Genomic DNA, 14,527 nt, shown 5'->3' with positions numbered 1-14,527 from the left:
TCGTCTTAATGTTTCTCTACAAATTACTGCTAGATATATATTAAGTGTACAATTTAACGCTGAAATCTATTAAGTACACGCTACATTTCTGTAGGTGAATTCATGAACTATTAAAAAGAATAAGAAAAAGAAAAGAAAATTGTATCAGATTTACATTTGTTTCGGTAGCGAAGTGAGATAGCGCCTCTATGGTGAACCACTTCAACTAACTGAGTGTTTTGACTTTCTCTTCAAATCGCTCTGATAACATTATAATGTAGCACAGTAAAGTAAAGTAACCGAGAGTCGTAAGCCACTGAAGACGCCTATAGCATATAATATACCTAAGGAAAATTAGTACTGTATAACCTAGAGGTATAAGCCACACAAGATGTCTACAGTATGTAATGTGACATGCCCTTCACTAACTCTAATTAAGGGCAAACTCTGCTACACTAGACATATCCCAATAGATTATCAGAAGCCCACAGGGTTCCAACTTAACAACTAAGTGAAAAGGTAGAGCTAGGAGAAGAAATTGGGAGCCGAAACAGTACATTTTAGATAGAAACGTTGGCTGAGAAAAATGACTGTGTGAAATTAAATAAGTGTTTTTAGGTAAATGTCGAAGGACTTATCGTTAGATTCGTCAACTCAATAACACAGTCCTATGACCCATTTCAAATAAAACATTTTCAAATAAAGATGGTATTTACAGCTGTTTGCCTTAAACGTGGTGAGTCCAGGATCCATGACTGGTGGCCACTGGTGCTGCAGGAGACTTTAGTAATTAGCGCACTAAGGAAAATGCCTATCTTTGATTTATCCTTTCTCTCTTCTGATGGATTGAATGGAACTCGATAGGTCCGAAGGATCTTGGTTGATTCGCGCCTTAAGTTTATACAATATGTGAGTCTCAGTGACATTGAAACATCTGTTTTTAGATGTTAGGGTGCTTAGTGGAAAGGATTGATGATGATGTTGAGAAGAATCGATTGAAGAAAGTTTCGTGAGATCAAATGGTGTGCCAGCATTCCAGAGGAAAATGTACAATATATGTGAGGTGTAATTCAGCCAAGGTTGAGCATTTGTAATTATTTAATGCTTGTGAAAGTACAATCATCGTAAGGTGACTTTAAAGATATTGTCTGCTACAAATCGTTGTTACAATAATAATGCATAATAAAACAATATATATATAACATCTTCGGCTTTTACAATATTGTGAGTTTTTATATGTGTGCTTATTTATTTTTCGAGTACCAGATACAATCAATATAAGATATTTTACAATTTAAACATTAACGAACAAAAATGTGAAGTAATTTTTGAAAGAAAGCCTGTCCGAGCTTATGTTCAAAAGAGACAAATAGCCGATGAAGTAGAAAGAGAGTCAACGTTGTGTGCCTCAGGATTTGAACCAAGACTTGCTAATTACAAACTGACAACGTTAACTGAAAAAAAAAGAAAGAAAAAGAAAAAGACATGTCAAAGGACGAAATGTTATACCGTCACATAATTAAACTAACGGTAGCAATATTAGTCACTGGACCACCCTTTTGTGTAGTATGTTTGTATGAAACTCTGCTGTTTTTGAAACTTGCAACATCAATAAGGAATAACAAGAATGCGTAGAAACTCTCAGGATTTTTACGACAGAGTATGAGATACGAATGTGACGGTGTTATGTGTGGGCTCACCATCACCCTCCGTTTGTTGCGCGGAGTATGATTGCAAGACAGCGGATTACGCAGCACTCAGGTAGTGGAGTGTAGACAAACCGAGCAAAAACTTGTGAACAAAACCACTGTGTCCTGTTGATGTGAATGATCACAATATAAACAGATGACTGCGTTCGAACAGAGCCAAATGGTCGACTCACGCTGGGGCAGATTCTCAGATCGGGAAACTGTGCATATAGAGCATGTCGCTGCGACAGCGATGCATGTATGGAAGAATAGGCACAAAAACGCAGCGACGATCGATCAGTGGGCGGAACAGTATAAACTTTCTGCATGGTCGTAACTGATTGCACAGCGTCGTTCACAGTTTTAGCTCGATGCTGGAACAAGGTAAAGAACGTGGACTAGTCTGCATTGACTGTTCAGCGTCGTTTTGTAAGCGCCGCACCGAGGTGATGACACGCATGCTTTGCGCTCGTTTTCATTGACTCAGAATCACAAAGGCCTCAGGTTGCAATCACTGTGTCAATACTGTTGCTAACGTGCTGAGTGCTAGACGGTTGTGTATTCTGCTTTAGCTTATTTTAAGCTTGATTTATAGAAATGGTCATATACTCATTAAACGCTGTCGTGGCAATCGGAATTTAGTAGCGTGGATTTTCGATAGTCGTAGCGACCAAATGGCAGGTATTGGTATGACGCACCATGGGATATAACACGCAATCTCGGCTATTACGCATTGAGAACAACCTCATCAATTATTGCTACACCATGGAGTAATAAAGATCAAAGTCATACCTTTTAGACAACTTCGAACGACATATTCAGCAGGGCAGTACTAGTGCACATAAATCATGGAATGTACAAGGTTTCTTTGAGGAACGATATGTACCATTGTTCCCTTGACATGCATGGTTTCCTGACGTGTTGTATATCGTAAATATGTGTGATAACGTTCAGTAAAATCGTATTCTCACGGGCCTCCGGTTGCCAGTATCGATGTCTTGTGAACCCACATTGAACAGCGTTGAAGTGATTCTTCAGAAGCACATCCCGCTCCTGTTCGATTTGATGCAACGACGTACAGAGTCCCTGATTGGAACAAGTGGAAGAAGCTTCACGCCATACTGATTTATCAAGGTTAGTGGAGTTCTACAGTTCAGATATTGTAATCATATCTGTGTAGTCATGTAACGAATCTCTGATAATTTTATTCTACTTACAGTTGTCTTTCTTGATGTTAGTTTTCACAAACCATAGTATATTAATTGTCATTAGGAGGAGAAAGAAAGAGAAAGAAAGAAAGAAAAGACCGTGTCTTTGTGCTGTCCATTTCTTCCGTTTCTCCGCAGGCAGTTACTTATTTTCATTCTTGAGATCAGTGTCCAGCCTAACAGACCACATGGTCTATACCATGGTTTATGTTTGTTGTTCGTAGTCAACCCCATACCGTTTACCTATAACAGATTCTGAAAATAAGTAATCCTGTTGACGTTAATGCCTTTCTGAGCTTGTATCAGAACATGTTACGTTCTCTGTCGTATTGAATCCTTACGTATCCTAATGGTGGTTACAACATGTGTAATACGAATTGCAAATTCCATTTATGAATTCTTGTACAATATGCCTGCTGTTTCATGCACCCCAATACACAGAAATTAGAGGAATGAGATCAAGCAATCTAGGGATCGAAAATTCGGACCCCACGGGTAATTCATCCATGTTGAAACACGGTTCAAGTTTCAGCCAATAAAGAAGCAACCAAGTTTTCGGTGTGAAATGTGGAAACTCCATCGTGTAAAAATATAGCACTCCATTGTATGTCAAGTTTCTATAAGAATTGGACAGTCATATCGCCAATCTTCGACCATCAGGAAATATGGTCCCAAACAACATACCACCAAATGTAGTCACAGTGCACATTGGTTGAGTAATAACCCAGGAACGAGATGTAACCGTTCGATAGAGATTGTATCTTACTTTACTGTTGCTTATTCTGCTGCCTTTCTTTACCTGAAAAGAAAAAAAATGTAATGGGAAAATAACCATTTCTTCTTTTTGATTACTTTTCAAACATTTCCATTAGTTAGGTAGTATGAAGTTACAAACTAATTATTATTTTAATTTCAGTGTTACACTGAAGTTGAGTGCAGTATCAGCAAAAGGTGCCATCGTAAAGGAGTTTGTGTGTACCAAGTGCTGCAAATGCTTCCGAACCCCTTGGAAATTGAAAAGACACGAACGGGTACATACAGGAGAAAAGCCATTCAGATGTCCAGTTTGCTGTAAAAGATTTAATCAGTTGGATAATTTAAGAAAACATTTAAGAACACACCGTATGAATTACAGTATAACACATAAATAAAGCATATTGCTTTAGAAAGTTTCATTGTGAAATCAAAGATTGTATTATTGTGGTTTGTAAATAATAATAATAAAAATAAAAAATTGGTTAAATAAATTTTGAGCTTACACCTAATAAGCTACGTGAATTAGTAACTTGTATATCATATAAAACTTATTTTCTTTCTCTCTGGTTTCTACACTTATAATACGACAGGGTGGTTGAGCATTAACTTCCAACTGGTGCTATTAAAATGTGAACAATTCATTATTCGAATATCCGAACAACGGATTTTTTCGAATTATCCTTATTTGAATAATTTTAGTAACACTATTCCCTATTGAAACTTTCTTTTCTTGGGGTGAGTATAAATATATCTACATAAAACAAAATATGCAATTTTTAAACAAGAATTTTAGGAATGATTCAAAAAATGGACCGAAAGATTGCGATCTTGGCCAATAATTAGTTTTTGGGTCAGGGGCCACAAAAGTTTTGAACGGCCCCTAAATCGAGTTTTCGTATTTTCTACGGAATAAGCACATGGTACTGATTTAAGTGATAATTTGAGTTTGGCTACACTATATGTAGTTATCCAGATATAAGGCCTACAAGAAAATCTTTGATTGAAATATATTGGATCTGTTGATGATTCAAAAATGAAAAAGAAAAAAATAATTGACATAATTACAAATCGCTTACTTCATAACATGCTATAACAAATACTGTAAATGTTTTATATATATATAATGATTAAAGTTATACATACCGTGATACACATTATCTACGTTCACTCCTTCTGCTCCACGTACGACATCGAGACGTAATCTGAATCATCACGAACAAGGCGCAGTATATCTGGTCCTACTATAGGCAGAGCTGTGGCTGTTTTTCAGGTCATCGATTCTAGGAGATAATGAAATCATAGAAACATAATCTTCGATATAACGTCACACACACAGAAATAGAGTGCAAAGTCTGCAGGATCTCGGGGATCAAAATTGCAGAATCAAGTGCCTGGGCCCCCTGTGACCTATCCAGCATTGAGGAAAGTTGTCATTTAAGAAACATCAAAGCTTCATTCATCAATGAAGCGAGGTTCCGTCTTTTTGGAAAATGAAGTCTTCGAAGCTTTCATTAAAGTTGTGGGAAAACGTAGTTCCTCAGCATTTCGAGATACTTTGTACAGCAATTCTGACTTCCTTCAGAAAGAACAAACAACAAACGTATGTTTGAGAAACGGCACGAAATATGTCAACTTTCAGTTAGCCATTCCCGTACATATCGTTCCCCATACGCGCACATTGTAGCCGTTAAGTGATGTCATCACTAAAAATCAAAAGGCGGTAAGTTGTCCGTCTTCCAATTCTGTAATACAAATTCACGCATTCTACAGGCTTTAAGTACATGAACAGCCTATACCATTTACAGTGTTATTGTCTCATAAATTAAATGATTTTTATACTGAAACGATATATTGATGTGAAAAACTTCAAAGTTCCCGGCATACTCGACAAGTATAATTTGTGGTTTCCACTGAAGTCCGTAGGCTGCGTAAACTCTTTTGTCTTCATCAGAAACGTGTTTTCCTTATTTGCTGGTAGCAGGAACGAATGTTCATTGAACATCGAAGTGCACACTGAGCTGCAGGAAACTGATCTTCGTATTAGTGTTGCGATCGATTAAATAGTTAAGGCTGTTGAGGATTAATATACTTCGAGAGGCATCTAGCGGCAATTACTAAAAGCTCCAAATCTTCGTTTTCAAACAGTAACATTTTCATTCATAAGCATTTTGTTGGGAGAGAGACAACAGATTTGAATTGTAGTCTACTACATTGAAATAGATTGATATTTTAAGTTCGTTTTTCGTTTCTCACAGCGACGAGAGTAGTGCTGGAAGGTCAAACGGGAGTGAGCACAACCGTTTTCATTATAAGATGTGCCAGTCCGTATTACGAGGGCAGAGATGTTGTCGGAATGTTCATTCAGCGAAACTTCGCTTTATGCAATACTGTCAAACATTGCTATCCCAATCTTATGATCACTACATGATTTGACAGATACTCGAAAAAGCGGTGGTTGCACAACATTCTGGTCTGAGGGAAAGGTGCAGTTGGTACTGGAAATATTTAAACTTTGACTATACAGACGCTAAAAACGCGGCGTTAGCAACATGAAAAAGTAAGTGTTTTTGTTTCGGACCATACGGACTCTAAATACGCAGCGTATGCAAGGTATGTCAAGCTTCTTTTCAATAGTTGAAAGTAAGTCCCTTCTCCATTTTATATTTTCTGATTTACAATAATCTCTTTTGTAGCACTACTTACTGCTTCTAAGTTTCGAAAAATACTACTGTATGCAACAATTGTAATACTAATCACGTGGATCGCATTTTTCACAATATTAATTTTTACGTCCTCTTCTACTAAATTTTGGAGTTCCACATAACCCTTTACTCTTAGCTACGCCACTGAATATTTCTAAAATTTCTCAGTTTCGTATACGTACACACTACCAGCATCGCACTGTTAACGCGCCCAGATACGTTGAATATTCTCAACGCTTGGTAGCACGTCTCACGCCGCGTTGAAAACGTTCGTATAGTCCATCCAGTGATGTAGCCATTGCGTCAATCGGTTGGCGTTAACACTGCGTCCAGTCCTTACTTCAAGTCCCACGAAGTCAATACGCCAAGCCATCTATGAGTGGCGTAATCCATCACCAAATCGAGGTCATTTTGCAGGAGTAGTCTGCGTTGGATACCGCATTAACCTCATAAGAGTGTGACCGTAGGGCATAGATGGTCATTTTCCATTGGGCTCGTGCTCACGATCACTTCTCTCAACTAAGCTGATGCTCACGTGGGCTCGCGCTCACTTGCGCTCACACTCATTAATCTTGTCTGGGCTCCCGCTTACTCGCGCTTACTTCTTTCAACTGAGTTCGCACTCACTCTGGCTCGAGCTCACCTGTCTCAACTGGGCTCGCGCTCGCCATCATTTCTCTCAACTGAGCTCGCGCTCATTTGGGCTCGCGATCACTTCTGTTAACTGGGCTCGCGTTCACTCGGACTCGCGCACACTTATTTCATTGGGGCTCGGGTTCACTCGGGCTCGCGCTTAATTATTGAGCCCGAGCCCGGTTGAGCGCGAGTGCCGAGCTCACGAACGTCAGGCTCGCGAGTTTAGACACCTATGCCGTAGGGTGGAATATGGGGGTGCGGGGTTGGAGATTCTTGATAGTTAATATGAAAAGTATTTCCAGTTACTTTGTCCTGTGGAGTGAAAACTGTTTTATCTGGAGGATTTATAACCTTCCATAATTGCCACTGCCTGCTACAGACCACACTGGCGCCATTGCTGAAAAAAATCAACATCACACAATGAGTAAAATGGTGTGCCGTTACATTTAACTAGTTGTAGACCACTGCTTATTCATGACAAAATGAACCCAAGTAATTACTAGTGCTGTTACAAGATGATCGGTTCATAGTAGTCAGCTGGAACAACATTAAGAGCTCCATCTTCGTGTAAAGTAATGCCTGAGTGGCTTGACAACAAATTCCTGGGGCATTGGGTAAATGATCGTGGTCTACATAAATGACCAGTCGGAGCATCACATTCGGCATGTTTTGATCATTATATTAATAGAGTTTCTTCGGAAGTCAGCCAAGGTTGTTTTTAGACAATTACTAAAAACATGCGGACAACGCTGGTGTCTGACTATAAGGAATTTTTACCCACCATACAATTTCTCCGTTTTTGCTGTTTCTATCAAACGTTTTCGCTAAATCACCAAGAATTAGTAAATTTACTGTATTAGCAGCTTTCAATAGAAAATTAATTCTCAGTCACCTTGTATATTATTCATGATATAAATTGTACATGTTAATCACGTAAAGTAGTGTTCCCACATGTGGAAAATAGAGAAACAATCTGTTTTCATGGTCCTTAATTTCTAATATTTAACTGCTGTTGTTTTTCAGGGGATTTATTTTACAAAGGATAATTTATTCTAAGAATCCGCACAGTCATACTTTCTTATTAGCTTTTATTTCTGAAAGATTATTTGGAGAAAATGCAAATAAATTAAGAATAAATTCTGTAACAAGAGCTTATCATTTCTGTGTAAAAATTTAATAAAATAATTTGTGAAACGACCATTTTTTTAAAACTTTACTAAAGTATATTTTAAACACTAAAGTTAGAAACATACTTAATGAAAAGTGAATGACTGCACCGGGACTCGAACCCGGGATCTTCGGCATACCGTGCCGATGCGTTAACCACTATGCTACCCAGTCCGCTTCCCAGCACAACCACACACACTTTCTCATTCCTGAGGTCAGTGCTCTCCACTCAGACTGCGTGGCTTGTACCACAGCGTAGCTGCTGTGCTTGGACAATTCATTGTCTATATATTGAGAACACCTTTCTGACGGTTGTAATATCATACATTAATGAAAGAGGAAACAACCAAATTTTTTACACACCAGATCCTATGCGAATTCAATAACGAAAGATGCCGAGCTCGATTCTCGGTCCAGTCATTCACTTTTTCACTCTTTGTGTGTTATTAAATTCGCACCTACAGAGGATCTTGTGTGTAAAAGAATTAATTCGTTTCCTCCTTTACTTAACTAAAGTCAGAAATTCGGAGACACATACCTCAATCAGTTAGTTATATTAATTAGTCAGTTTAATACGGTGGATACTCTGGAGAATTTTAATGTTTTCTAACAATGATCGTTTCACATATCAGTTGTAATTTCAACTGTGTAGTTAATGAGAATTGTAAATTTAGTCTTCTTTTAAAATTACGTTTTCATCAAGTTGTAAATAAGCGTTACATTATATTATGCTCTAAAAACTTTAAAACATTCTCGTAAATCGCACATCTATTACATTGATCAGTTAACTTTCAAAAAGTCCTGGAAAATCAGAAAAGGTCATTCCTGTGAATTGTGAATGTATTCTAAATTAGGAAAATAAGAAAAACTTCATTAAATTGCGCTATATAATAATAGTTTGTAAAAATAAAATATTTTTTATAGTTCTGTAAATTGAGGAAAAAAGAAAGACTGTCGCATATCCACATACCGAATTTTATCGTAATAAATTGTTATTCTGAGATTGTAGTATACTTTATTGAAACTTTAACCTTACTTTTCTGTCTTGGAGTGTGTAATTGAAGAATGCACTGTGGTTTAGTAATTTATCTTCGAATTAAGTAATTTTGAGTATTTTAAAACTAACTTCCAATCGCAGAGCGCAAGGTAATAAATTGAAAGAGACAACTACTAAGCTTTACACATAGTCGTAAAAAAATCGTCCTTCATCTAATTTTTGTTTTACGTGTAACTGGGAACCAAAGTTCTTCACATCATAATATTTCACAAGCATGTATAGAATGTCTGGATCTACCACTATGCCAAGTTTGATCCAGATCAAATGAATTCGGTTGAACTAGTACAATATATAGTGTTCTTGTCATTTATTTTTTAGAGAAAAATCGAATGAAGACAAAAATATATTTTTGATGTGCGTTAGATATACTGAGTTCACCACATTACTAATCTGAGTTCTCCAACATAGATTTAGAATAAGATCAATCAAGAATTTTTCGTGATATCATGAGAGCAATTCGTGGAAAGGCAGCAGAACCCTGTATTAAGTCACGTAACATTTTCTATTTACACAAACTTTATTGACACAAGGACAAGTATACGAAAAGGTACATTCGCTATAAACATGAATCAGTACTTTGTTAGCAAGGTTACCTGATAACTGTAACCTTAACTCTAATTTGCACATTTAGATATGCGCATTCCCATGTTTCCTTGGTCTTATTTTTCTGTCAACATGTTAAAGTCTGTATGGCTTATTACATATCAGGGAAAATTCAAAAATGTTTTGCAAAACCGGAAAAAGGCAGGAAATTCTTTCCTGTACTCTGTTGACGGATCAAATGAAATTTATATCTTTCCATTCTGACATTTGTGCGACGCTTGTAATGTTACATTAATAGAGTCTGTCTGTAAATGACAGCTCTCAACAGATTTAGGTGTGGCTGTCATTTAACACCTCTCATACATTTTCACCAACAACAAATATAAACAAACTAACTCGCCTAGTATTTTTCATGTTATAAGCTGCACAAGAATGCTTATAATGCTCAAAGTAGGACGTAATGTACCCCGTTTCTTCATTCAATACATCAGAATTATTGTGTGAGCATCCTTGATCCAGGGTATGGGCTCGAGAGATATCTTCGTCGCCAAATTTGTTAAGCAAAGTGAAGCCGCAAGCCTGTATCTGAGTATCTTGGTACTACAATCTTAACAACCAATTATTAAATGATTCCGAATATTCCACCTTATTTATTAACGCAGTTTGCCCCAACGTAATAAGCTGACATATTCGATACGTTCTTCTCACATTGAAAATCATTGAACAAACTAACTGAATCTCATATTTTTGGCAAAACGATTAACATAACGACGAGTTAACATATTTCTTTTGATTCTGCTGATCTCAATATCTGCCATTGCATGTAAGCGTATATTGCCACTAACCTAATAGACATAGTCATCTAAATAATCCCAAATACATGAAACACATTAGCCATTTTATTGTTTAATTCCTAATTGAACTTTTATCTACAAACAAGAGCTTAATAATATTTTTTTCTTCCACATATTGTAAGTTTATCTATTAGGCTACAGCAGTGTTGGGCAAATTTCAATTGAATTAACAATTAACAATTAATCTGTAAATTTAATTGTTAATTGCAATTAACAATTGAAATAAGTAATGGTTAATTATTAATTGCAGTTGGCCATTAAAAAAGGAGAATCAATTGCAATTGATCAATTGATTGAAAGTAATTGCAGTGGAAAGTAATTGCAATTGAATTCTGTAATTCAATTGCAATTGAAATTAATTGGCAATTGATTCAATTGCAATTGATTTCCACAGCAATTACTTTCAATTGATTGATCAATTGCAATTGATTTTCACTGATTAATTTTCAACACTGTAGTTCAGAGAGGGCGTGGGGCAATGAAAACTTTAGCCACGACCAATTGACTCACCACCCGTCGTGACCCACGACCCACCGTGACCCACTCTGACCCACCACCCACCATAAACCACTCTTACCCACTGCGACCCACAGACCCACCAAAACCCATTGTCATCAACTCTGACCTATGATTCACGCCCTTTTCTCTACTGACTAAAGAGTTTAAACTTGTAATAAAACAAGCCTATAAAATTATCACTCATCGGAGTTTGAATTTTTACGATCAATAGCTCAAGCACCGCACTAATACAATAACGGCGGATCTCACCTTTCTAATATAAATAAAATAGAGTTTGTTCGTGTGTCTATCTGTCTATCTTTATGCGACCTGTGGACGAGACGAGTGGACCGAAACTTTTCAAAATTTGGTCACGGGTAGCTTGGTCTAGGCCCCAGACCAAGACGAAGAGCTTTTTTTAAAATTCCTTACTAGGGGGTCTCCAGGGGACGTTTACCGGTACCGGCCTGGGGACCAGACAAGTCGACCGAGAGTTACCAAATTTTGGTCAAAGATATCTTGGTCCAGGTCCCACACCAAGGCAAAGCTTTTTTGAAAAAATTCGAACCAGGGGGTCTCAGGGGGGCGTTTACCGGGACATGTAAAAGTAGTAGAAAATGACCGATATCAGTGTCGATTTCATAGTTTTCGCGGTCGCTGAAATCAATGGTGAAACTCCGATCGCATTAACTTCCAAATTCACCGTATCCGGCTACGGGCCGTGGGTCAACGGGGGGGGGGGGGAATGTCGAAATATACAAGTAATCCAAAATGCCGATATTAGTGTCAAATCCATAGTTTTCGCGGTTGCTGATATCAATGGTGACACTACCACTAGCGATGACTTTCAAATTCATCCACCGTTGTATGCGGGCCTTGGATCACCAGAGGGGGGAATTCCGAGACATGTAAAAAAATAATCGAAAATGACCGATATTAATGTCAAATTCATAGTTTTCGGGGTAGCTGAGCTCATTGGTGAAACTCAAGACCGCGTTTACTTTCACATTTAGCCCCCATCAGATAAGAAACGGGGGCATTATAACGGGAATCACGAGACATGTAAAAATAATCCATAATGACCGATGTCAAATCCGTAGTTTTCGCGGTGGCTGAGATCAATGGTGATACTTTCATTAGCGATGATTTTCAAATTTAGCCACCATTGTATGCGGGCCGGGAGTCGCCGGGGGTGGGGAATTGCGAGACATGTAAAAATAATGGAAAGTGACCGATATTAGTGTCAAATCCATAGTTTTCGCTGTCGCTGAGATGAATGGTGATACTTCCACAGGTGTTGACTTCCAAATACAGCCCCCATCGGCTGCGGGCCAGAGGCATTGTTTTTTTTTCAAAATTGGAACCAGAGGATTATAGGGACTTTTACCGGCATATGTAAAAAGTAGTAGAAAATGGCAGATGTTAGTGTCACATTTATAGTTTTCGCGGTATTGGTTGGGGGTTGATGGGGGCCAGAGGAGATTTTTTCACAATACGAACCAAGGGGGTCTGAGGGGGCGTTCACCGGGACATGTAAAAGTACTAGAATTTGTGTCGAATCCATATTTATCGGGGTTGCTCAGACCTATAGTGACACCCCCGATAGTGTTTACGTTCAAATTCAGCCCCCATCGGCCTTCCCAATGAAAACACAAGGCGGAACAAGTTAATGCTGTTCCATCAGGAACGATTTCGAGGTCGTTTCCTTCACATCGTCTTGTGCGTGTTTTCTACCGTTTTGTAAGCCTATTTCCACGTTTTGTGATTCAATGGTAGTGGGTTAAAATGGGCATTCAATGTGGGAAGAAAACTGATCCACTCTCCCACCAGTATCGAATTTCAAGGTCGCTTTTTTCGCATTGTTTAGTGCATATTTATACCGTTTCTGCAAATACTTTCACGTTTTGTAGGCCAACGAAAGTGGGTCAAAGGCGACCTACAAATATGGCAGAGAAAGACATATTCATTCCACTTTCAAGGTCCATTTTGAACCTCTCCCACTGATGCACAAAGCGACACAAATCATGTATAAAAAATGTGAAGGAAACGACCTCATTTGATGGTGACGGAACAGCATTAAGTTATTCCGCTATACTTGTAGGCCATTTTGATCCATTTTTGTTGTCGCACTAAAGTGGAAATAGAAGCACTAAAGTGGAAATAGAAGCACTAAAGTGGAAATAGGAGCACAAAACGGTACAAAGCAGGCACTGTACGATGCGAAAGAAACGACCCCCCAAATTCGATAGTGGCGGAACAATGGCTCTATTTTCTCACACATTGATGGACCATTTTGACGCATTTCTGGTGATGCTCAAAACGTGGAAGTAGGCGAATAGAACGGTACAAAATACACACTAAATGATGCGAAAGAACCAACCCCGAAATTCGATAGTGGCGGAACAGTGAGCCATTTAACTCCCACTTTAAAGGCCCGTTTAACTCACTTCCGGTGACGCACAAGACGAGGAAGTAGGCACAGAAAATTTTTTTAAAAAATAATCACTAAACGATGCGAAGGAAACGACCTAGAAATTCGACAGTGTCGGAACAATGGGTCATTTTGGTCACACTTTGGAGGTCCATTTTCACACACTTCTGGTAACGCGCAAAACGTGAAAATAAGGGCACGAAACATTCACTAGTCGACGCGAAAGGAAGGACCACGAAATTCGGTAGGTATAGTGGCGGAGCAGTGGGTCATTTTCGTCCCACCTTCGAGGCCCATTTTGACCGTCTTCCATTGACGCACAAAACGTCGAAATACGCGCACAAAAGGGTATGCGATGTGAAATTAACGACCTCGAAATTCGATAGTAGCGGAACTCTTGGTCATTTTCGTCCCATCTTGGAAGCCCATTTTGACCCACTTCAGGTGACGCATAAAACGTGGAAATAAGGACACGAAACGGCACGAAAATCCACTAGTCGATGCAAAAGGAAGGATATCGAAATTCAGTAGTGGCGGAACTCTTGGTCATTTTCATCCCATCTTCGAGACCCATTTTGACCGTCTTCCAGTGACGCACAAAACGTCGAAATAGGCGCACAAAAGGGTACGCGATGTGAAATTAACAAACTCGAAATTCGATAGTGGCGGAACAGTGGGTCATTTTCGTCCTATCTTGGAAGCCCATTTTGACCCACTTCTGGTGACGCACGAAACGTGGAAATGGGGGCACGAAACAACACAAAAATTCGGTAGTCGATACGAAAGGAAGGACCTCGAAATTCGGTAGTGGCGGAGCAGTGGGTCATTTTCGTCCCACCTTCGAGGCCCATTTTGACCATCTTCCAGTGACGCACAAAACGTCGAAATAGACGTACAAAAGGGTACGCGATGTGAAATTAACGACCTCGAGATTTAATAGTGGCGGAACTCTTGATCGTTTTCGTCCCACCTTGGGGATTCATTTTAACCCACATCCCACGACGTACA

At 38.7% G+C, this 14,527-nt stretch overlaps 1 protein-coding gene across 21 annotated transcripts in view; it reads left to right on the top strand.

The window, feature by feature from the left end:
* The window catches only part of LOC145680674 (uncharacterized), a 573,261-nt gene that overhangs the window by 92,136 nt on the left and 466,598 nt on the right, over window positions 1–14,527 (top strand). Inside the window, exon 4 of one of the 21 annotated variants that reach the window (XM_081751534.1) lies at window positions 3,792–4,594. The exons of the other annotated variants lie outside the window; for them this stretch is intronic. Coding sequence (XP_081607660.1) covers window positions 3,792–4,026 — 235 coding nt within the window. The 3' untranslated portion in view covers window positions 4,027–4,594. Of the gene's footprint in view, window positions 1–3,791; window positions 4,595–14,527 lie in introns of those variants that run through there. 21 annotated transcript variants of the gene reach the window in all.

The sequence above is a fragment of the Thermobia domestica genome, chromosome 3 (genome assembly GCF_964235325.1).
Source record: "Thermobia domestica chromosome 3, izTheDome1.hap1.1, whole genome shotgun sequence".
Classification (NCBI taxonomy): domain Eukaryota; kingdom Metazoa; phylum Arthropoda; class Insecta; order Zygentoma; family Lepismatidae; genus Thermobia; species Thermobia domestica.
Note: the sequence above shows the minus strand (reverse complement) of the source record. Positions and strands in the feature narration are given on the sequence as shown.